At 45.1% G+C, this 22,916-nt stretch overlaps 2 protein-coding genes across 2 annotated transcripts; one reads left to right on the forward strand and one right to left on the reverse strand.

Moving 5' to 3' along the window:
* Nucleotides 1–717: 717 nt before the first annotated feature.
* ndfip2 (Nedd4 family interacting protein 2) lies at nucleotides 718–5,642 on the forward strand. Its single transcript, XM_068756254.1, has 8 exons — nucleotides 718–868; nucleotides 2,472–2,679; nucleotides 2,771–2,901; nucleotides 2,975–3,062; nucleotides 3,153–3,277; nucleotides 3,366–3,432; nucleotides 3,515–3,622; nucleotides 3,692–5,642. The coding sequence occupies exons 1-7, from the start codon at nucleotides 842–844 to the stop codon at nucleotides 3,616–3,618; spliced, it is 750 nt and encodes a 249-aa protein (XP_068612355.1). The 5' UTR covers nucleotides 718–841; the 3' UTR covers nucleotides 3,619–3,622; nucleotides 3,692–5,642.
* Nucleotides 5,643–18,142: 12,500 nt separating this feature from the next.
* On the reverse strand, nucleotides 18,143–19,099 carry spry2 (sprouty RTK signaling antagonist 2). Its single transcript, XM_068756508.1, has one exon. It carries the CDS (start codon nucleotides 19,097–19,099, stop codon nucleotides 18,143–18,145), a length of 957 nt encoding a protein of 318 aa, XP_068612609.1.
* Nucleotides 19,100–22,916: the final 3,817 nt, after the last annotated feature.

The raw sequence follows: 22,916 nt of genomic DNA on the forward strand, positions 1-22,916 counted from the left end.
GTGTGCGTGTGTGTTAGGGTAAGAGGGAACTCTACCACAGGAGTTGGATTAATCAAGATGGCACAACAGGCCTTGGTTCATTACTAAATATGTCAAAAAGCAACAATAAATGGGTTTGTCCTTTTCTCAATATCCCACAATGCATTGTGGGTGGCAATACTAGGCTGTGTTTACACACTCAGAGTTGTTGATCGCTCATCCAGTGATAAAGCCGAGTCCGTGCTATTTAAAACAGTCACAATTGCAGTGGGAGAGAAAAGAAGAACTTTTATGGCATTCCTAGGTTTATTTCTTGGCAAGGGGAAGCATCAGAACAAAAGCGTGAACGGCGTGGACTTTTCTGAATTTACTGTTGAAATAATTTAAAAATCAATCAAATCTGTATGCAACCTGTAATGTATGTGAATTCCAACTTTTTGAAACTGATGCCATGACGTTTGGACGGAAACTTTATTCCTGCAATTGTAGCAGTTACATGTGAAACATTGCAGTCCAGTGTTCTCCAAAGTTATCTTTCTTTTGAGTTTAGGACCTTCATTTTTCTTTGTTTTCCAAGCTCCCATATTCTATGGGTTATTAATACTCAACTGGTTATTGCTGTGTTTTTTCTTAATCGGAAGCGTCGTCTTTCAAAACATTTTATTTTGATAGTCTTGATCGGAAGTGCAAATCCTGAGACGCAGTTTGACGTTAGCTAACAAGCCAGGGTTCCCGAGATCGCAGCCATTTCTTCCCCGTTCATTGCGTCGCTTTTACCGTATCCTATCCTGTCTGGAACAACAATCTAGATTTTCGCCGTGTTTCGTCGACTGGCTTTGCTTGCCAGCAGAATTTCGTCGGGATGGATCCAGCTAGCCGATACCAAGTGGTGAGTGAACAGATGTCGAAACACGGCCTGGTAGTTTGGCCTCTACGTCACGGAAAACAAGGCCTTCGTACTCCGGCTCCGCTTATTTAAAGGGTGTTTCACAAAATCACCTCCCTTCACTTCTCTCCTAGTCACTACTTACGTTGTATCTTACTTTAAATGTTTATGAAATTCACTCGAATAGCTTCTTTTTGGCATTTAGCCTCTTATCGAGTACTTCCGCATTGGCTGGGCTAACATTAGCATGTCTGCCAATAATTTGTGGTCGTTGAAAATGAATACTCATAAACACCGTTTCATATTTGACAAGCTCTACTTGGGTACTTTTGTCTGGTGTTAAAAAGCCAGATAATTCGGCCGTTGAGAGGCTAACAGATCCTTGTTATTCAATGTGGCTTAATTATATATAGTTTCAAAAGCTAGTAGTTGGCATGAGATCGCCATTAGTTAGCAAGGCCATTAGTGAACTAATGTTACTAACCGATAATGTCTGAGTTGAGTTCTGGTATCTCATTATCACCGAGTCAAAAGAAATATAAACAGAGAGAAAAAAAGGAACATTTTAAAACGCATCTTTTTGTTTATAAAGGGGTTAAACTTGGGGGCACGTCCTCTCCGTTCCTAAAGTGCATTTTAAATCTAAATAATGTCTACGATCGTTTGATTCTGGCTCAGGGCCTGGTGAACCTGCTGATTCTGTGTGAGCCAAAGCAAATCGAAGTTTGACCTTGATCCGAGTACAGTCAGCATTACTGGTGCCTGAAGCGCGACTGTGTTTTGGGTATATTTTGGACCCAAGGCGAGGCTTTTGTTTAGTTATCCTTATGGTATTACACAATCGCATGCTTCTGTCCTTGATCCTGATCCAGTTGTCAGCCGCTCATTCATTCCCCTCTTTGTACTTTGACCCTGCAAAGTAGTGCGATGAGCTCTCCTCTGGGGGAGACTATTTTATTACAAAGAGTGACGGCGTGAGACGGAGCGAGCGTCGTCGTCAGTCGAGTAATTAAGATGCGCTTCTGCGCTAACGTTCCGCAGACAACGGGCTCGTCAATATCTGCAACCCTGGTGAGTCTGGCACGTCTAACCGGAGGAAAGAGCCAGTCATTCAAAGTATGAGGAAAACCTGCCCGTGACTGATGGCTGTTAGCTGAGCATTGTTCGCCAACACTCGCGTGACTTAGCATCTTATTTTAGGATAGAAATTTAGCCAACAAGAACATTGGCAGTGATGACAACGCAGCAGGCGTTCCATGTTCCTTCCCTTTTATGATTGTTGTTAACGTCCTGTTTAGAGGTGAAAACTTCTCATCCCTCACTCATTGAAGTTCAGAAATGTCTTGTCTGACCTTATTATCTGAGCAGCACGATGTGTCCGAGGGTGGCCTTTTTCACAGCCTGTTAATGAAGGTATCTGACATCGCGTTCACTTTCTCAACGGCACCTTAATGGAGGTCGCAGAAGGAGCCGCAGCGGCATGAGTATAATTCTGAGGCGTCCGTGAATTAATCTGTGAGTGTGGGCTCAGTGTTGGCTTTGCATTACCGGTGGCTTAGCGCTGTGTTCTAGAGATAGAGAAATAAGTGATCTTCCTCTCCTCCAGCTGCACAACGAGGACGACTCCTCCGAGGCCTCCGCCAGCGAGCGGCAGCAGCCCTGCACCTCCGCCTCGGGCCAGGATGTGGGTCTGGCCCAGGCCGGGCCTCCGCCAGCCGCAGGGGAGGCGTCAGGATCGCAGCCTCAGGGGGAAGCGGACGCACCTCCGCCTCCTTACGCCTGCATCGACCTGGGTGCAGCCGCTGCATTACCTGGTACGTGGAGGAGAACGTCAAAGCTGATTTCCACGACTCGCGGCTTTACCACATTCATTGCTAACCGAGTTGTTTCCTCCTTACGCCACAGACGCTAATGTCAGTGGCGATTTCCCTGTACCTCCACCCTACAGTGTCGCCACCTCGCTGCCCACATATGATGAAGCAGAGAAGGCCAAAGCGGCTGCCATGGCCGCCTCCACTCTGGATGTGATGCCACGGGTAATAACAGACACGCACCCCTGCCGGGGGTAGCAGGTTCCATCCATGTTGTTTTTGCCTGTATGCACACCAGGATGATGAATTCCCCCCCAGAGACGATTTCAGTGAGGCCGATCAGCTCCGAGTCGGGAACGACGGGATCTTCATGCTGGCCTTTTTCAGTGAGTCTCCCTCCTTTTAGCAGTTGGAGCATTTCTAAATCATGAAGGGTCATTCCAGCGGTATAAGTCGTCGTTTGGTCTCGCGTCTAGTGGCCTTCCTGTTCAACTGGATCGGGTTCTGCTTGTCCTTCTGTCTGACCAACACCATCGCGGGACGCTACGGAGCTATCTGCGGCTTCGGCCTTTCCCTCATCAAATGGATTCTTATCGTCAGGGTGCGTTCAGGGTCTCTGGTACTTGTTTTATTTTTTACTACCGTTAAAGCCAGTAAATATTTAACTACTGATTCCCTCTCATGTCCAGTTCTCCGACTACTTCACCGGCTACTTTAATGGTCAGTACTGGCTCTGGTGGATCTTCCTGTTGCTCGGTGAGTGTATAGATCTCCCCGTTTACTCTTTCAATGCCCTTTAGCCTCTAGCTGTGAAGCGACTCATCCCCTTCCTCCTCAGGCCTCCTGCTCTTCTTTAGGGGATTCGTTAACTACCTTAAAGTCCGCAACATGTCCGAGAACATGGCCACCTCTCATAGAACACGCCTCTTTTTTCTCTACTAAGAAGGTAGGTAGGAATTCTCTAAAAGGAAGTCAGTCTTTGCTGTTTTGCGCTGACTGTTTAAATCCCCCTCAGGTTTTCACGCCATTCCTTTCCAATGTGAGCTCCATTCCGCCCCCCTCTAATGACCTGACGGCGGAGGAAGAGAGGAGATGGGAAGGAACGACTTCTGATCCGAGCCGGAATCAAAACTCTTTGGTGATCATGTCTCTTCCTTTGCATCGGCTCTGCTTTTCGTTCTCCTTTTGATTTCCTCTTCTGCTTTTATGACCGTGTGACGTCTGTCAAAGAGGAGGGCGTTTTTGACCTTAGATATGAAGCAGCTCTTTGTGAAACCAGCAATCCGATAATTTAAGAGTGGCAGAAATGATAAATGAAACGATTTGTGCCGATAAACGGCGCTTACTTTTGCTCATCTGCTGTTTTCAGCGGAGATTTGATTGACAGCATTGCCAAAATAGATAATTGTTGCAAGTGGCGATCCAGTCCGAGCGCTTGATATCAGAATTCCTCCCAAATCTGCCTCGATTGTCTGACTTTGCGATTCCGTTTGTATGTCTGAGCGGTGACGTGACAGTTTAAGCCATCCCACACTTTCTGTTCAGGGTATTTTTCGAAAGTCTTACCTTACACATGTGACGTAGCATTTATACACCCTCATCCGCAAACATCACCTCCATCGTCAGTTTACATATCACAAACCCTCATGTGTTGAGTGGTTTTGTACCAAACGCAACTTCAGATTTAGTTTACTGTGATGCAAGATCCCTGACAGGACGGAAAACGACTCGTAAAAATGTTAAATTCAGCCCTTACGATGGAGGGGAGCTTGGATGAAGCCTTAGCTTATGAAGTGTCTAGTTGGTATTTATTAAGTGTGTGTCATTTAAAAAATCAGAAAAGGATACATATGCACATAAGATCTTCACTTTCTTTGCCTCTGGATGATAATTGTTTTGCTGGCTTGGATCTATGCAGTAAAAACACATTCATAAATCACGGGCGAGATTTATACCTGGTTTATTCTAAATTGATGAATAAGCCTTCCTTACTAGCAAAACGTTCTTTTAACCACACCTTTGTAAATATTTGGGTCATCACAGATCCTCATTGATTGCCAGAATACATTAAGTAGAATAATAGGTGAGCTTCGGGGGCTGCAGGATAAATCTGTGTTTTAAAGGCTACAGTCCAGTCACAGGAGAGCCTCCCGTTACATCCTGACCTCAGGTTTGGTTGTTCATTTATGGATAAAGCAAATGCGATTCTGATGTGAGGTTCTGCATGTCTCGCATGATGCCCGTCACAAGATCTCTCTGGAGAAAAGCTTTGGGCGATGCGGCACATTTTGGAAGGGCAAATTCCTTTTTGATCAGGTGACTAAATGAGAACAAAGACGGCGATGAAATCAGGACACGCTGGAGCCAGACTAGACAAAGAGAAAACATGCTTTTTTGAAAATGATTTTTGCCATCCAGAAAATGAAATGTAAATATCAGCTAATGCCAATTCATTATATTTGCACTTTGAGAAATTTATGAACAGTATCATTTGTGAATCTTCGACTTGGTGTGGCAGGTAAAGAAATGTTAACCATGTGAGTTTTTAACTGGATTTCTTAAACATCCCAAATGGATCATTTGCCCTTTGCACTTTTATTGATATTATTATTGTCTCGTTTCATTGCTTTTAGCCTGAACTGTGTCCGCTTCAATTATGCTTTTGTTTTATTGACTGGTTCATATCCGACTAAAGCCTCTTTCAGCAATATGAATATCATTAATAAATTAAAGCTCCGCTGCATGATTTACCTGAACCGGTTGGGATTCATCTCGTATAAAGCTTTCTAAATGAAGAAAAAAAAGAAATGAGACGGCAGCCATCCTCTCTATTTTGTGTTTCTTTACTTGTTCTTCATAATCCTTGTAATACCCTCTGAAACAGTTTTTATGCATTCATTGTTGACTGGAACTAAATATATAAATGAAATCTTGCAAAAATACCAATAAACTTCTGAATCCTGCCTGATAAATGTTGTTTTTGCAATTATTGATTTCAGCGCTCGCTCGATCACTTCCATGATGAGGGAGGAGTCGTGTACCTTTGTTGTCTGCTTCCATCCAGTCCATCCTTAGGCTCAATCCCTGCTGTTGCTATGAGACCGTCAGTGTGAAGTCATCCTTCAACTGGCTCCATCTCCCCCTGTCTGTTATAACGTCCCCTATGGCCTTCACTTCAAGAAAGAAATGACCTGAGGATAGAGGTGGGAGGATCAGCCTCAGCTGTACTGTGCAATTAGCACAAATATGTTACTGATATTATAAAAATTAACATCAGATGCTCCATAGGTCAACCTTACTTGTTTTACAAGCCGCACGTGAAAGCCAAAACTGAAAGTACAACACAACCCCAGAAATATAACTAAAATTTTAAACAATAAGCAATGAATTACTGCACACACAAAAAAAGTGTAATTTTAAAGCTGGTTGGGATCTTGTTCCATTGGTGCTGCTTGTATTGACACCATTAACCATTCAATTATATTGAATAAACTAAAGGCAATCGGTTTTGATAGCACATCAATAAACTTGATGAAATCGTACCTTGAGGGACGAGAACAAATGGTGGACATAAACGGAACCTTGTCCTCGTCCCTCCCGGTGAGCTTTGGGGTTCCTCAAGGCAGCATTCTAGGGCCGTTACTGTTCCTCCTATACATTAACGACATGAGTGTTGCCTGTAACTGCAAATTGTTCCTGTTTGCTGATGACTCAGCACTCCTGATTTCGGGAGAGGACAAAGTGCAGGTTGAGGAGGCTCTCAGCTCTGAGGTCACCAGAATCCGTACTTGGCTTACCGATAAACTGTCACTACATCTAGGAAAAACAGAATCTATTCTTTTTGGGTCTAAACACTCTCTACGTGAGATAAATGTTGATGATTTCAAGGTCACAGTCGATAATACAGTAATCTCCAGCAAAGAAGAGATTACCTATTTGGGCTATTATGGCAACTAAGGTGATCAAAAAAGTCAATCAGAGAACAAGATTTTTGGGCAGAATGTCTGCTTTTGTCAACAAAAGTGCTCTCCGGACTCTTGCTGGAGCCCTCGTTCAGCCCCTCTTTGACTATGCTAGCACCTCCTGGTATTCCAACATCAAAGTGTCCCTGAAAACCAGGCTCCAAACCTCCCAAAACAAACTGATTCGGCTACTCCTCAATCTGGGGCCCATGACCCACCTTATTCCTGGACATTTTGCTAGCCTAAAATGGCTCAGGGTAGAAGACAGGGTTAAACAGCTCAAAATGGGATTGGCATTTAAAATAGTCAATGCAGCTCTGCCCTCAGTCCCCTCAATCCCTGCATACCTGAAGAAACACCTCCAGAGATTTAGTGACACCCACAGCCACAACACTAGAGGGAGCTCAAACAACAACCTGATTACCCCCTCCTACAGGACTAACATGGGTAAATCATCTTTTTACAATACTGCCCCCTAAGGGTGGAACTGTTTGACTCCTGCCTCAAAACATGCACCTCTTTGGCCTCCTTCAAAACGCCCCTAAAAATTCACCTTTCAGGGGGGCAGAAACGGAGATAGTCATCACGACTCTCTCCGGATCAATCCCCCCCCCCCCACCCCCTTTTTTTTGTCCACCTACGTTGTACATATTATGTGTCTTTTTAATATATTGTTATTTTGCATCTGTGGTGTAATTTAATATTACAATTTTATTGGTATTGTTAAATGTCGATTTATGTACGAAGGACTTTCAACTGAAACAAGACCGCAATGGCTTTTTAGAAATGCTCCTCTTAGACAGGATGTTTGACTGTATTTGTAATGTAATACATGCTACTGTTTGACTGTACTTGTACTCTAACATTCTATCTAATAAAAATATTCATCATCATCATTCATGATGGCCACCAGGTGGCGCCATACGTCGGTTATCGGGTTTCTAGTAAGGCCCTTCATGAGCAGCTCTCTTATCTGGGCCAACACTTCTCAACGCAGATCGTCTTGTACACGTCTCTGCTTATTCGTGATAATCCCCAGCCATTCTCCCACGAAAAGGTACATAAAAAGATTAGCTAAAATAAAATGTGACAACGAAATTTACAGTGACAATTTCATAAGTAAAAGAGCAAGAATACTGTGAAATGTTGTTACTCAGTTGGTATGCATGTAGCAGCGCATCATAACGTCCATTTTTTATGACTTGGCAGGGTTTTACTACAGGGAGGCACAGGTTCAACTCACCTTAACCCTTTGTTCTACATTGCGCTTTGGCCCCAGTGCAGATTTTACCATTCAACTGCCTTGCAGGAAAGGTAGAGAAAGGGTCCTGTGATCTTCAAGGTCCTGTAAACACAGCGACATCTTCTGGCAATTTCATTTAAGCCAAGTGAACAAGATTTCTCTGCAGAAAGAAAGACATGCGATATAAATCCGGTGTTGCTCCTCCCTTGCTGTGTAAATTATACACCAGCTTTTTATTAGGTGTGACGTTAAACGCTGGATCTTACCTCTAGCGTTTTGCTTTCCAAACCTGTGTTGGCTTCACGCCACTTTTAAGGTAACCATGTGGGGTAACAATGTATTTGGCATGTGAAATTTGGCATCTCAATGTTATATAGCCTCTTGGAATGTATTTGTGGTCGTGATGAAAGGGATGCCTGCACACATTTTCAGACCGGAACATATTGATGCAGGAATTGAAAAAGAAGAGAGCCTTCAGTTTACACCTGGATGATGACAGATTGTTTGGAGAAGGTTAGTTTAATTTCCTGGTGGTTGGGCTGCATGAGTTAAGGCCTCGTTGGTGCAGTAAACACTGCAAAGGCTGCTTCAAGATGGTGCAAACGTATCACTGATATTAACATTTTAGTGATGACTGGACCCTGAAACCAAAATTGGAGCCCTAAAAAGGGGGAAGAAAGAAAGTGGATCCAACATAATCACAGAGCCTATTCACATAATGGGTGAGTGCTCCCAGCCCCTGGCCCCAATATGGCCTCCTCTTGAGAAAACTTTGTCTTGATTCTGAATGCTCCCAACCCTTCCGGCTTGCCAGCTCAAAGTTTTGGACCAGGTGGTGTCTCGTCAGAGCCGAGTCTCATCCCAAAGTAAACTCTGTTACTATTCAAACCAGAAAACATAAACATAAAACTTGTACAACAGGTAAAGGTACTATCTGTGCTTGTAACTGCAACTTTGAGCAGCCTATTAGTGAGCGTGTGCCTGCATTTCCCTTTGAGGTCAATAAAGTAGTCTGCATGTAGGGAGGGAAAGGCAGCCAGGGAGGTGTGCTGAAAATCTCTGTCAAAAGCATGTCTAAGGGCCTCAGGTGCCTGGCTACTGACAAGAGTATGCGAGGCCGCACGTGAAACCAACTGAAGCGAGAGGCCGCTTCGTGTTTTAGTGCCCGGCAACAAATTGGAGAGAGCGTTAGCATTCTGTTAGTCCGGAGCCAACGTAACTGTTGGATCCAGGAAAGTAAGAAGATTCCAGGTCCAGAGAACATACAAAATATAATGAATTAATCTACTGTAGCACTGAAATAAAATGCTGCATCCAATGAAGACAAGAGTCGATAAGAATTGTTCTCCTTTTTTCCATGAAGAAAAAGGAAGAGATTTTGGTTAAGTTGTTATTTTCTAAAAAAAATATATTTAGTCTTTTAAATGTAATTTTTTTTGGTCAACTATATTGTATAAGGATTTCATCATCGTCTCTTCTTACTTTTCAAAGTTTTTGAAAAGACTTCTTTAACACAGCATTTGAGCTTCCCACTTCTCAATGTTTGAGGACATCTTCTCCTTTTCATCTCATTCCCCCTCATTATTTCTTTATTCTCATCAACCATCAACCTCAAAAAGACAAAGACCAAGCATCAGTCATTCAGAACTAGCCGTGTTTGTGTCTCGTGCTCGCCGAATCCTCTGCAATCTCTGTCACACGTAGCCATGAAACATGGTGTTGAGGAAGAACAGGAAAACACGTGCGTTCTGCTTCTGGCATTTGCATGTGCACACATGCCTCCTTTATTCAGGAGTCGCTGCAAACAGCAGTACCTCGGGGTGTCTTTTATAGCTACACAAAACTAGGAGCGGAAGGCTCCAGGACACACACCTGTCTCTTGTCGAATGCCAAGCATGAGACGGTGACATTTCAAAAGACGCTTAAAATGTCTATTAATAATGTCTACACTTCTGCCGACACGTACACAAACGTAAACATGGATGTTGAGGGCATTCCCTGCAAGAGTGAAACCCGGGAAGGTTGTGCCCCGGCTCCAATGTGGGGATGACTTTAAAAGAACAAAGTATTTGTCTCCAAAGTTTTAAACCATTCTGAGCCAAAAAGAAATTTACAGCAATCCTTAAAGATAGTTAACATCGTTAGCACAAAACAGACCACGCCTGAGCGATGCCGCTCTTTGCTTTGAAACAGCTGTTGGACCCGGACAGTGTTATTTTCTTGTCTTGTTTGATTTCTGCACCATTTATCCATGTCTCTGGAACAGCACTTACAAGATGCACTTGTGCACACGCTGGTACAAGCTCAATGTTAGCAAATATTGGCATTTGCTTGCCGATGCTTCCTGGTTTGCTCGTTATGGAATAATAGGCCGCAACGGAACCCGGCATGAAGCAGTTAAATCAGTCACATGACACAGAGTCCAGGTTGTGTGTCGGTCCCAGCAACAGCAAGACAGTTCAAGACAGAATCTGCTCAAATGAGCTGTTGAGCATCAAATGGCTAATTACCGCTGTCAAGGAGGATAAGCATTTGCTGCCGTTTATTTGTCGGTCTCTCTGTTTGCCTGTTAGCAACATCGCTCAAAGATTTATGAATGGATCTTGATGACATTTCCAGGAAATGTTGGGAATGTTACCAGGAACAGCTATATTGTGGTGATGATCCAGAAGAGATCCTGGATTAAGGATCACTTTTAAATTTTCTTGATTATTGACCAATGTTTATGGAATTTCACGCAATGAATGGGGATCTCTATCGCAGATATTAAGATTTTTATAAAAATGGTGGTACACTTCCATTTCCTAGAAGAAATAAGAAGAATCCACCATTACTAAAAGTGTGTTTTTGTGAATAATTTCTAAACTAATAATGATATCAATGTGTATCCAATTGCTAAAGTTTTGTTTCCATGGTTAAGGAATAAATGTCGGGCCATTATTTTTGGTGTAAATCACAATATAGGGAGACTGAGGTGCTTGGCGGAGGTCTGTGCTTTTCTAGTTTATACTGGAATCATTCATTAATCTGCCCAATCTGGAGTTTTACATCTGAAGAATCGTTTTAAAATATTTCAGCATTTGGCATCACAGGAAATGTAATCCTGTTTTCTTCTTTTCATCCTACTTGTATCCTTATTTAAACAGGAGAACTGTGCTCAAGCATGTGATTGGCTTCTATTCGACCCCGTAACAACAGTAGACTGATATGAAATCGCCGGTATATTATCAGTGCACTGCAGCAAACAGTCGTGAGTAGTGTTCAGTGATATTTACAGTTATACTCGGTTATTAACGGCGAGCAGCACCCGCTGTAATTCTAATTCATCTTCACGGACGCTGTTTGGAACCAAATTATAATGACACTATGAATCCATTGTGAGAAAACGTGTCATGATTACTGCTGCTGATTTTATCATGAAAGATGTCTATTGATCAGTCCGTCAGTCCATATCGTAGCACCCATTACAATAACTGATTTGTTTTGAATAGACTGTTTGGTGCTTTGACAAAATCCACTCTTGCATCTGGCGTCTCACTTTATACTTGATGACATTTCTAGTTCTGAGTGTGAGCTCTTGGGTTTGATCCACTCCCTTTAACACCTTTATGTGTGGAGAGCCGTGTCAAGGCTCTTCACACAAGAGGAGATTTTAGCTCCACCTCTGAACAGTAACCTCCTTTCAGGGCCATCACTTTAGGGTCCTATTAATAATTTGACAAGTTTTCTCAAAGATTAATTACGGCCAGCTTCGAGGCTGCAATTACTCAGGGTGGAGAGACTCGATAAACCTTTTCCAGCTCCATTCAGAGCCCCAATTTTCCACTTATCACGATGTCAATGGGTGGGAACGGTTGTCTCAGTCTCACTGATACATAGGTCTCCATTAGTTGGAAAGGAATAAACAGAATTCACTGGTGAATGCTTGAGAAGAGTCAATACGAGCAAAGACGTAAAATGTATCAAGGCCTGCATCATCGTTCGGAAAGTGCTAAATATTTCAATTTGTTAAGATGATAGCGCGAGCGTCTCGACAAGATCGCTGAGCAGGAAGTGTTTAGTAAATCTAATAATGATCTAAATCTAAAAAATCTCACTTTAGCCTGTCAGCTTGCAAATAAGCTTTAAAGTAAAGCTGAAGGGGAACTAAAATGTTGGACTAATTTGACAGCTGCTTTGAAAGAGGATGCAGGTCATCGGGATTCATCCGCTGGGGAGCAGGAATGACATATTTAAGATTATGATCATCCAACCAAGAGTTTCAAAATAAGGGGGGGAAATAAAAGTCAACCTCATGGCACCTCGAGAGGAAGAGGTTGGGAAGGGCCAACGTTAGTCGGGTTCATCCTCTGAGAAACAGAGAAGCACTATACTGCATGGTAAAATAAGCCAGAGATACTCGAGCTTTGTGTTTTTTAACAAGTCCAGTTCGATATTGCGAGCGCAACAAGTCACACTGCAGCACTCGCAGCAATTAGCGCTGGAGTCTGACACTTCTGCGTGACGAAGCGTGGAACTTGTGACTGTGGGTGAGCCGGCAAGCAGCAGCAAGACATCACGCGGTACCGGCAGAGAGGGGAAGACGCCTCTCCTCCGCAGCAGATGGTTGGTTCAGAGCCAGGTGGCCTACGCTCGCTAAAGTGTGTGTGTGTTTGGGGGGAATACAATGCATCAAATGTCCCCAAACCGTGGACTGCCAGAGATAAGAGCCACCTGCCTGCCCCATTCCACCCTCAGTTCAAACCCACAGGGTCACGACAACGCCTATTCATCACAAGACAAGCCAGGCATCGTTTTAGGGTGCAAGTAGTAATTACCACAGCCTCATCTTGTTTGTTATTTCCGATTAAGTGGACAATGTTTTTAGCATGCAGCGCCTGAATGAAGAAAGAAACACGACATTTCTGGATGTAAATATTCACCTCTTTGTGTTGCATATTCAGACTGAGAAAAGGGGGACGGAGAGGTGAACTGGGAGCACAAAGCCCAGATTGTTCTCCCTCGCTGTCTGTCCCTGAAAACAACGAGGCATTCATTTGCTCAGCAATGGGCCCTAATTAATCCCAACTTTACATTCTGACCTACAATCTCTCCTTGCTTCCCCCCGGATCCATCAAGTAGTGCAATCTTCCCTTCCCCGTTGTTTGCCTTTCTTTTGGAAAAGCATGCTACATTAGACCAGTTTGTGTCTGCGTCAAGTGTCCTCAACTGAGACAAGGGCTTATTCCAGACTATGGAATATCAGGGTCTTCTTGCACCAGGGAAGTCCACACTGATCTGTAAAGCAATCCTTCCATCCTTCCTCCTTCATTGCATCTTGCAATGAAACACACATGCCACATGCAGACACTTCAAAAGATCCCTGTCATAGAGAGCTCGGTCCAGTTTCCTTTTCCCTGCCCTACATCCGAAATTGGTGGAGAGACCGGAGAGCAGGGGCCGGAGTGGAGGGAAAAAGGGAGGGGGCTGACAGAGGAAAGAGGGGATGGAGCGTGATGGAGGGGGTTGACATGAAGACAGAGAGGGCAATCAATGTGTGGGAGGAGGGGGAAGGGAAGGGAGGAAGAGGAGGTGGAGGATGGGCGCAAATTGAAGAACAGAAGGCGCTTTGTCGATAGCCGCGGAAAACTGTACTGCAATCAGTTGCCCCAAAGCACGGCAGCCTGTGTGTGTTTCTGTTTGTGCGGCAGCATGCGTCTAAACAGAGGAGCTGGGGGGCGGCCCCCATCCTGGGAACACACGGAAAACCCGCAGACACAAACGGGATTGTTTAAGCCGCAGCAACATGGAGCCTAGCTTGACCTGACCCTTGATTCTGTAAATTCCTCTTTTGCACATTGGGGATTATGTGGAGGCCAACAAAAATACGACCACAACGGTTTTCTTCCGCCCACAAAAGAACGACTCTTTGGCTAGAAGCCGCCGTAAACAGATTATATCTTAAGGCCACACAAAAACATCGGGTGGATTATTAATGTACCCCGTATGGATATCAAATCGACTTCCTATTGAACAGGATGTAGGGAAAACCGATCGTAGGATACAACAGGTGATAGTCAGGTGGATTTCTAGATAGAAGCATACTTAAAGTTTAACTCCTCGTAAGTGATTGGATAATGGAAGATGTGACAGGTTGCGATTGGATGAAGAGGAGAATGCTAAAAATTGGTTGTTACCCCAGAGATTGAAAGCATTGCAGAGTCTAATAACGCTCCACAGCGTTCCCACCTTCTCTTGAAGGTTTCTCTGAGGAGCCCATTCATCCCGGCTACAGCCATGTCCACGGCCCAGGCAGCGTACCGGGTAGCGGGTTCTTTGGGGGTCATTGAGCGCAGGTGACCACAGGAAGTTTTCCAGAGCTCTTTCCAATGGGGTGTGTGTTCAGCCATGGAACGTCTCACCACAGGAACTTCCTCTCTTGCTGGGCGCACACGCACCAACACTTGTGTTTTATGATTCAACGCTTTCTCTTGTTCGTTTGGTTTAATAATCACAAAAACACAAGGCAAATCTCCGAAATAATTCCCATAATTCACCCTGTGGCTCGTACGAGCGACGCATTACCGACAGCATGTGATGATCTGAAGCAGCAGAAGCAGGATTTTTTTAACGCAGGTCTTTGTAGCTGTCAGTGTCTGGAAAAACGAGCCTTCCTGCAAACAGAGGAGCCTTTATCTTGTGAAATATTGCACCTGCGCTCCTTGCAGAACGGGTAACTTTGGCAGAAAGCCTCGCTCTACCGCCTGTCTTGTCAGCGGCTATTTGGGTTAGGGGTATGTCGTCAATCTCTGCAGCCACAGACACATTTCTGTCTTCAGGCTGAGGAAGCACACTGTCCTGCGCATAATGGACACACACAAAGGTAGACACACCTCAGCTCGCTGTCATCGTCGGCTTGTCAGCGTCATGCACCTGTGAATAGTAACAACCCCCCGTGGCTAACGGCACTCCCAAAGCTGCCTGATCCATCACCTCCAGCAGAGGGGGCACTCCAAGGGAACTCCCTATTCAAAGACAAGCCAACACAATCAAGCGCTCCAAAAAAAGAGGACAGGTTGCCCTTCCCCAATGGCATCTTGTCCTTACGCTTCTACAATCGGAGTTGTCGGAATGAATTGTAAAAAACAGTCCATGTTTAAGTCTTCAGCCGTGATGCAACGCCTTCGATTTTACTGTGGTTGCCAGATTCTGGTTACAACGCAGAGGAGCGGGTTGGAAACACGAATGTCGGGAAAACCATTCTAATACCATCTTACACCAGTAGATGATATTTTCAGCCACGTCCATGAGCAGGATTGTTCGACACTTGCAACATGGTGTGTTTTCTGCCGTATTTCATAAATACAGAAAACCAAAACCAATTTCCAGGGGAAACTGGACAGAATTCCATAAACTTCCACACAGCAAACTCTCAGAAAAGGAAAAGATGAAGGTTTTGACCAATCTTGGTGTAGAGTTCAAGAAAATGCAGTTCAAGAGAATCAAATTCAGTTTCTGTCCACATTGTGCCATATTTTTCCAGAAACTGAGAGAGATCACTGATTTTCCAAATGACTTTTTGTCAAAACAGCCCTTAAAAAACGAAGACATTGACCTCCCAACACCTCCCTTATAATCAACTCGAGCCAAAATCCAATCAAAACCAAATGTGTCTGGAAATATCAGGCGGTTCAGCCTTTTGCATTTAATGGCACAAGACCCAGAAAAATTATCATCTTTTAACCTCCAAGATGTTCCCAACGCGTCATGAAGTTTGAGCCGCAGACTGAGGAAACCTGTTTTTAATGGAGCCGAATGGGATACATGCTGCTAGCATCTTCTTCTTCCATGATCCCTCCCCTAATGTCCAGATTAGAACAGGAGATGTATAAAGTCATATCAGCCTTCTGCTGCAGCCCAGTGCATCCGTTTCTCCTGATGTGATGGCCAGTTTGGAGTTCGGAGGGAGGACATTAACTTCCTGTTCTTTACAGTCGAGCAGACTGTAGCAGCAGGAGGAAAATGTTGACGTGAAACCGCGTCTCCGTCGCCCACGTCGGAAAGCTAGAAAAGGAAAGTTCAACTTCTGAGAACTTCTATATTTTCATGGTAAACATCAGAAGGTGCGGCGACTCTTTCACAGCTGCATCCTGTCTCTTCTCTCTACAGCCGTGTCGACATTAAACTGACTTCTCCACGACTTGCTGAAGGAAATAATAATAATAATAACAACACATTTTATTTATATAGCGCTTTTCTGAAAACTCAAAGACGCTTCAAATGCTCACATCTTAATACACAATTCGTCGGTTGATGAAACGACGGTTTCATACCGTCATGCTTTCACGGGGCGTGCGCACGCCCCTCGCCGACCCCCCGTCTCCCACCCTCAGTGCTGTTTGACTGCTTAAGCCTGGCCATCAGACAGACAGACAATGAATCCATCAAGAATGGCCTTGCTTCCTTCCTGTTTTCCTGGCTTGGTGAACAGGGTGAATAGGCCACCATGATCCGCCGGGGGCCACCGCGGCTAAAACCAACAAAGAGGGCCCCGCCCAGTTCACACCCCGTCCGCTTCCTCTTCTGCCAAATCAGAGGGGCTGCTGGATAAATACGCCATCTCTCTCCATTTCTTGTTTTGATCTTTTCATGCGCCGCTTTTCACTCGTTTTGTCCGTTCATTCATCGGGTGAGTTTGCGCATGCGTGATGTTTGAACACCTGCACAATTATTTGAACACAATTGTGCCAAAGTAGCAACATTTCTATTTATGAGGCGTGCCGCGATTGGTTCGACTTTTCCTCGAGGAGGTGGAAAATGTTTTGCCAAGACGATCCAAGTTCAAAGTTCAAAAGTGCAGAGACAACCAAGCAAATCCAAAAATAACCCAGAAATGAGCTCCAAAAGGCTGCGAGCCAATTTCGAAGCATTTTGCAGAGCATAGCGAAGCGATGCACTTTTTGGAAAACGGGCCAGAAATTCTTGTAAAAATCGAAGAGCCACCCGAGACGCGATGTATTTCAGCCAAATTACACTTTTTTCTCACTCTGCTTATTCCGACAGGAATACGCTCTTGATCTGACCAATTGACCCCCCAATCTCCTTGCGGGAATACCAAGTAGGAGCAGATCGTGAAAGGAGCATTGGGGAGCCAACATGACCCCACCCCTTGAAAACAGGATGAATGCACGCCGGGCTGAATACGGGGGTAAACTGTTAAGTCTTTGTCATTCAAAGTGTTGCTTTTAACCCTTTGCCATCGCTCTTCCTCACAACCGTGCTCCCATCTTCCTCCCCTTCCCACCTCATTCACAGCTGATACAATGGCGGAAGAAAGGAGGCCAGCATCTAGAAAAATACAGACTCAACACAAGCTCATCTCTCTCTTCTGTGTCTAATTTCGCCTGCTACGTTTCTACCTCCTCTGTAAAAAAGAAAAAGGGTCAGAGCTGATAACCCTGCCAGTCAAAGACCAGGGCTGAACGACAGACAAGTGAGCGCACGTTGGGCGTCAATCATGGCGCTGAATGCATAGTGAGCAGCAAACACGTCCGTATGCTGTCAACAGGTGTCAGGGCTGAAGAAATCTCCTCGAATCCGCGATAGCAGGAAGGTTTGCACAAACAGATGAAAGAGGAAAAACACGGTCAGACTTCAAGGTTGTTTAATATATAAATGTTAATATATTTGTCTAATTCATAGTGAACTATTCATCCAGCGATGACACTCCTACGTGTCGACTCGACATTGGCGGTTGCAAAAGGGCGGCCGGAAACGAGACGACGCGCTTCCTCAAAAATAAATATCTCATAAAATAATAAACCTTCAAATAAATACTGATTTTTTAAACTTTACACAAAGCAATAATGGAATTAGAAAATAAACTTTTCAGATAAGGCAACTGTACAAGGGCTGAGACTTTTACATAAATGATTGACATATTGGCGAGTCAAGGCGACCATTTCACAGTGGGGGGGTTATTATGTACAAAAATAAATCATCTCTAATGTGCACTTTCTAATCTACGTAGTTAGGAACAGATCTGTTATTAGCATATACGTTTTATTAAATGTAAAAAACTAAAAGGCTTAGCCATCTGGGCACCTGAGGGGAAGGTTTTTCAGCATTCCTTGCGTCTTCGTACCTTTTATCAAGCGGGCCGCGTATTTTGGTTTACCTAAAGACGTAATAATGTCTGAATAATGCAGCTCCAGTGTCTCTACTAGTAGAATTATTTTATCTGCTCGCCGTAAAAAAAAAAGGTCTCTGCTCTGGGTTCATTTCAACACCGACATCCAGGTCGCGTGACCCTGTCGTAGCAGCTCTGACACACGGCGGCGCATGCTTTAGCCGGGAGGTAGCAGAGGAGGCAGGGGAAGAGCAGGGACAGTAGGGACACACCGGTCCAACGCATGCAGCAGTACCGCTGCGTGCACGAGAACGGCTTGTCGGCGCACGTGTCCTCGTCGTCGCTGGAGCAGTGGTAGAAGAGCCCCTTGACGCAGCACACGCACGTGCCGTATTCCACCGTGCTTTGCGCCGAGCACACGCACCGGCGGCCGCACACCCAGCAGGAGGGAAGCGCCTGCGGTCGACTGCACTCCGGACAGCGGCACCGAGCGCAGTCCTCGCATTTGGAGTGCATGCGTTGGGTTTTCGGGCTGCCGCTCCGTGGCACCGCCGCCCTGGAATCATCGTTCAGGGGTTTCAGCTCGTCTGCATCGAGCCCTGAACGTTTGGGCTGGCTTCGGCTTGTGTGGTGGCTGCCTGCTGAGCTACCGATGAGCCGCTGATTCAGAGAGGAAGTGCTGGTCCTGTCTCTACTCCGGGAGTCGCCTGCACTCCAGGGTTGCGGCGCACCCTCCCTGGCAGGGAGGGAAGTATTTGAGCTTCCAGGCTGAGTCAATGAGGGCAGATTGCGGAGATTATTTGGCCTCTCTTCCGGAGTCTCCTGCTGCCCGCTGGTCCTTGGCCCTGGTGATGTAACCAAGTCATTCTTCTGTTGCCTGCGCTCAGAGGCCGGAGACCTTTGGGCCACCGGGGGGCCTTCCGTGTACTCATTACTGCTCCCGGTTATCCTGATCCGATCCAGAGACAGCAGCGCTCCACGATGGGGCAGCTGTCCGTTGGTCAGCCCAGGATCTGGCGGGACATTGTTGGCTTGTGCTCTCCTTTGGTCATACGGCGTGTTGTGGTGCCGTCCTCCCCCATCGCTGTCGTCCTGACTTCTGGAATCCATCTCGGGACTGAAGGGCCGTTCTGGTTGGCATGAGACACATCTGAAGTCCTGGCAAAGACACGGACAGTTTTTATGTGTCTGACACTGGCCACACAAAAACACTTCACTCCACATCTGCAGCGGCAAGGACGCCGAGCTCACTGTTCAAATCGCTGAACAAAAAGTCGTTTAATATCTTCTCGGGAACTCAAGAGCGAACTGTGACTTCCGTCAACAGGAAGTAGACGAGGGCATCGTCGTCATTTATAAGCAACACTAAACAGGCTAAAACATTTGAGTCATTTTTTGTCCAGAGTATCCTGGTGTTGTTTGTTGCACCTATCAATCAGATCAATAAAAATGAGTTGGAGCATGCCTGGAGGTAGAATAGTTTCTCAGGGACTCCAACACCATTCAAACATGCTCTCTGCACTGATTTAGCAGGATCACCCTGGCCGTGTGGATCAACATCATTTCAGCGGGTTTGAGGATCACATTTCCCACCGGCTGAAGTTTTTAAACTTTGCATCTGCTCTGGATCAGTTTGATTCATATTGGATTGAATATTCCACCGTCACGCCGTGTTAATCCCACATATTGAAATGCTTGTTTGGGTTTCAGACATTCCAACCTCTACTTAAGAACAATATAGGAAATTATTGTGACAAATTGCCGGCAGCACCTTCCCCATCGTGACACTCCTGAAAATATGAGTGACAAGGAGAAGAAAAAAGAGCGAGCGATGCGTTCACGGGTGCTGGTTGGTGTAGGAACTTCGCCCTCTGCGACATGCACGAGGGTTCTGCTTTTGGTTCAAATGAAGGGGTTGTCGGTATGAACAGAATTTAAACCTGCGTGGAGGGGGGGGGGGGGGGGCGCGATATGATGGCATCCGTTTGAATCTAAGGAATGGAATCATTTAAAAATCAACTGATAAGGAAATGTCATAAATATTAAAGAATATAAAACACATTTCATGAAAATCAAGCCACAATAAAAGTTGTTCCAAGTAAAGACGGAACTGCTTCAAATGAAAACCCACTTTTAGAGCTCGTTCAGGATTCAAGTTCAGCCGAGACGGCGCGTTTCCACAGCGCGCCCTGCGCCCTCGTCCCGTCCCGGTGGCGAGAGATCCGGGAGGAGCGTTTCTGCCTGATGGCAGCCCGTGCGTAAAATCCAGGGAGAGAGTTTCCAGCCGTGGCGTCGTTTCACCAACAGCAGCGTCACGACATACATCCCATCAGAGCATGACAACTTCAATCAAGCACCGCCGGAGAAACTTCCTCTTTTCTTACGCAATAAAAGAGACGAAGAGTAAAACGGGCGCGACTGAACTGATTCATCCACGAGCCGCCGAGGGTTCCCTGGAAGTGGGAGTGTGTGTGTGTGTGTGCGTGCGTGTGTGGTGGGGGGTGCAAATGGCGTCAAACAGAAGGGCGAACAGAGCGCTTGTTGCTGCAGCGGATTTCTCGCATCCGATGCGCAGCCACAGGCTCCCATTCACACCCCACGGCCTGATCAATGTTGCTGCGGGAGTTCAACACTGCAGCCCCCCCCTTTGAATCGTGCTTGGTGACCCCATTTCTTTTCAGCAGAAGCTTCAAACAAATAACAAATGTCTGGAAAGCCTGCTGTTAGTTTGATTTGTAAAGTTAGAAGATACTCCCATCTTGCAATGGTTTAAAAAAATAATCAATTTAGAGTTTTTCGATAAAACGTAAAGTAAACAAACCATCAACAAACATATGACCTCATTGGTGGAGGTAAATAGTTCTACTGCTGCTATATGATGGTCCACAAAGGACTCTAAAATGTGCCTTCACATTCAACAATGATGCTGCAGCTCCCCCTACTGGCCGTCTTCTGATACTGTAGACTGCAATTAAAAACTGGATTTGACGCCCAAAAAAGAACTAAATCCAAGCCAAGATAAATTAATTTGGGTCAAAATGTCTATGAGAAACAGCTGGAATGATTTCTGAACATCTCCAACAGCTGCTTTTCACACTGGCTCCAGTAATTCTCACACAATTTGTCTTATTAGCAGGAGAAAAGCTGCTAAATTAGCACAAGAGGGAATGTGTTGGCAAAGGAATACAATGTGAATCAGCAAGTTTCTTTTGAGATCCAAAGCAGGAAAGATGTTTAATATTCAAGTCACACTCACTTGTGCAGCTATCTATCCCTCCTCGTACTGTACACTGACAAAGCTCTAAGCAGCCACATCAGCACCACTCTGTCATCCCAGGTAGGACGGGGAAAAGGTTCCCAGGTAGCAACACAAATGGTGCACACATATCTAAAAAGTCAATGCCCAGAGACTGAGTCTGGTCAGTCCGGGACAAAGACAAAAAGACCAGACCTTAAAGAATAAACCTTTAAGAAAACAATGGCAGCTTGGATGTCTCTCTCTCTTTCGGTTCTACTCAAATCAATCCAACACTGGGAAGTTGAAAGAAACATTTTACACAACCCAGAGTAGCCCATCAATCCCAAGATTAACTTTCTCATCCTGAAACTATCTCTCATTCCCGTTTTCTTTCCCAGTCAGTATAATTTTGAAACTTTAAAATTACTGTGAAAGAATAAAGTTCTTTTGAGAAACAGCCCCCCCCCCACCCCCGTTTATTTTCTGATGAAATATTTTTCTGGGGACCGTGGATCCATGTGCAGACCGGCTTCTCCCGAAATTTAGAGCTGTACTTCCATGGCAACTTTTTCAAGTGCAGCAATCTACACTTTCACCATTCTTTTGATGTTTGACCATATCTGACCTCCGGATACGGAGACCCGGAGAGTCCAAAAAGGGGAATCTATCATGCGTTATCCTCTGTAAGAACACAAAATGTGCGTTTTGTTGTTTCCCCCTTTGTTCTCCTTTTCATATCAGCCGGTTCCTCCCCAGACACAAGATCTTTACGTAAACAAGGCCTTTCATTTGCTCGGGCTCCTCTGAGGCGCGATGATGCAATCGCAGCTCATTTAGAAGAGATCCTCAGAAGACAGGCTTTTGCTGATAACCTAAGTCAAGCAGCCACACATGAGGTGAAGCTTTACACTGATGACTAATTTCCCCCCTTAACGGCCACCTTGCTGATTACGCAAACATAATCAAGAGTGGATGGCGACACGACCGTTCCACACGATAGGTAGAAACACCATATAAACATTAAATGTAACTTTATTTTCCAGTCACACAATCAGGTTTCAAGTATTTCAACATGCTTGATTTTTCTGTATTGGTTTTCACACATTTTGAAAAATGCTTCTCCAGCAAGCAAACAAAGGCCTGGCCTACGATAAACCGGATCAGGTGCACATCAGCAAAACAAGCCCAGAGCAGACCACAATATTGTTTCACGTATCTTGTCTGCAGAAAATGTCTTAATCCATCTTCCCTACAAAAGATCACTTAATTAGATTTAGCATCCCATCATTGGAGGCCTGGCCTCGGACACCCAGTCATTTCTCCAGCTGCTGATCAAGCATAATAATTGTCCGTTTACTGTCGAGCCAGCAAGGTCTGACAATTGAGTATTCAATTATTCGATTTCAAAAGTAATGTCCTGCGCCACAAGCAATGGCCTTTATTTCCTCCTCCCGAAAGACTCCTCGCTGAGCCCGGCAGAACGCCCCGCACACGCACATGCACACGCGCACACACACACACACGCACACATACCCCTCATTGGCTCATCTACTCCCGGAAACCCTCCTACTGAAGGAGAGTTGTTGGCAGCGCGATTTATTTGCTGCAGCCGAAGCTCACTCATCGAATCTTGTTTCAATGTTGCACTGTACTTGTACTGTGTTGACAATGACAATAAAGCTTTCCATT

This window comes from Brachionichthys hirsutus, chromosome 24, assembly GCF_040956055.1.
Source record: "Brachionichthys hirsutus isolate HB-005 chromosome 24, CSIRO-AGI_Bhir_v1, whole genome shotgun sequence".
NCBI classification, from domain to species: domain Eukaryota; kingdom Metazoa; phylum Chordata; class Actinopteri; order Lophiiformes; family Brachionichthyidae; genus Brachionichthys; species Brachionichthys hirsutus.

What these genes read in the sequence shown, in the direction of transcription:
- spry2 (XM_068756508.1), bottom strand. Translation starts at nt 19,099, where the DNA reads ATGGATTCCAGAAGTCAGGACGACAGCGATGGGGGAGGACGGCACCAC.
- ndfip2 (XM_068756254.1), top strand. Translation starts at nt 842, where the DNA reads ATGGATCCAGCTAGCCGATACCAAGTG. An exon ending in CAGCTAGCCGATACCAAGTG is followed by an intron (nt 869 to 2,471) that starts GTGAGTGAACAG and finishes CCTCTCCTCCAG; the next exon opens with CTGCACAACGAGGACGACTC. An exon ending in AATGGATTCTTATCGTCAGG is followed by an intron (nt 3,278 to 3,365) that starts GTGCGTTCAGGG and finishes TCTCATGTCCAG; the next exon opens with TTCTCCGACTACTTCACCGG.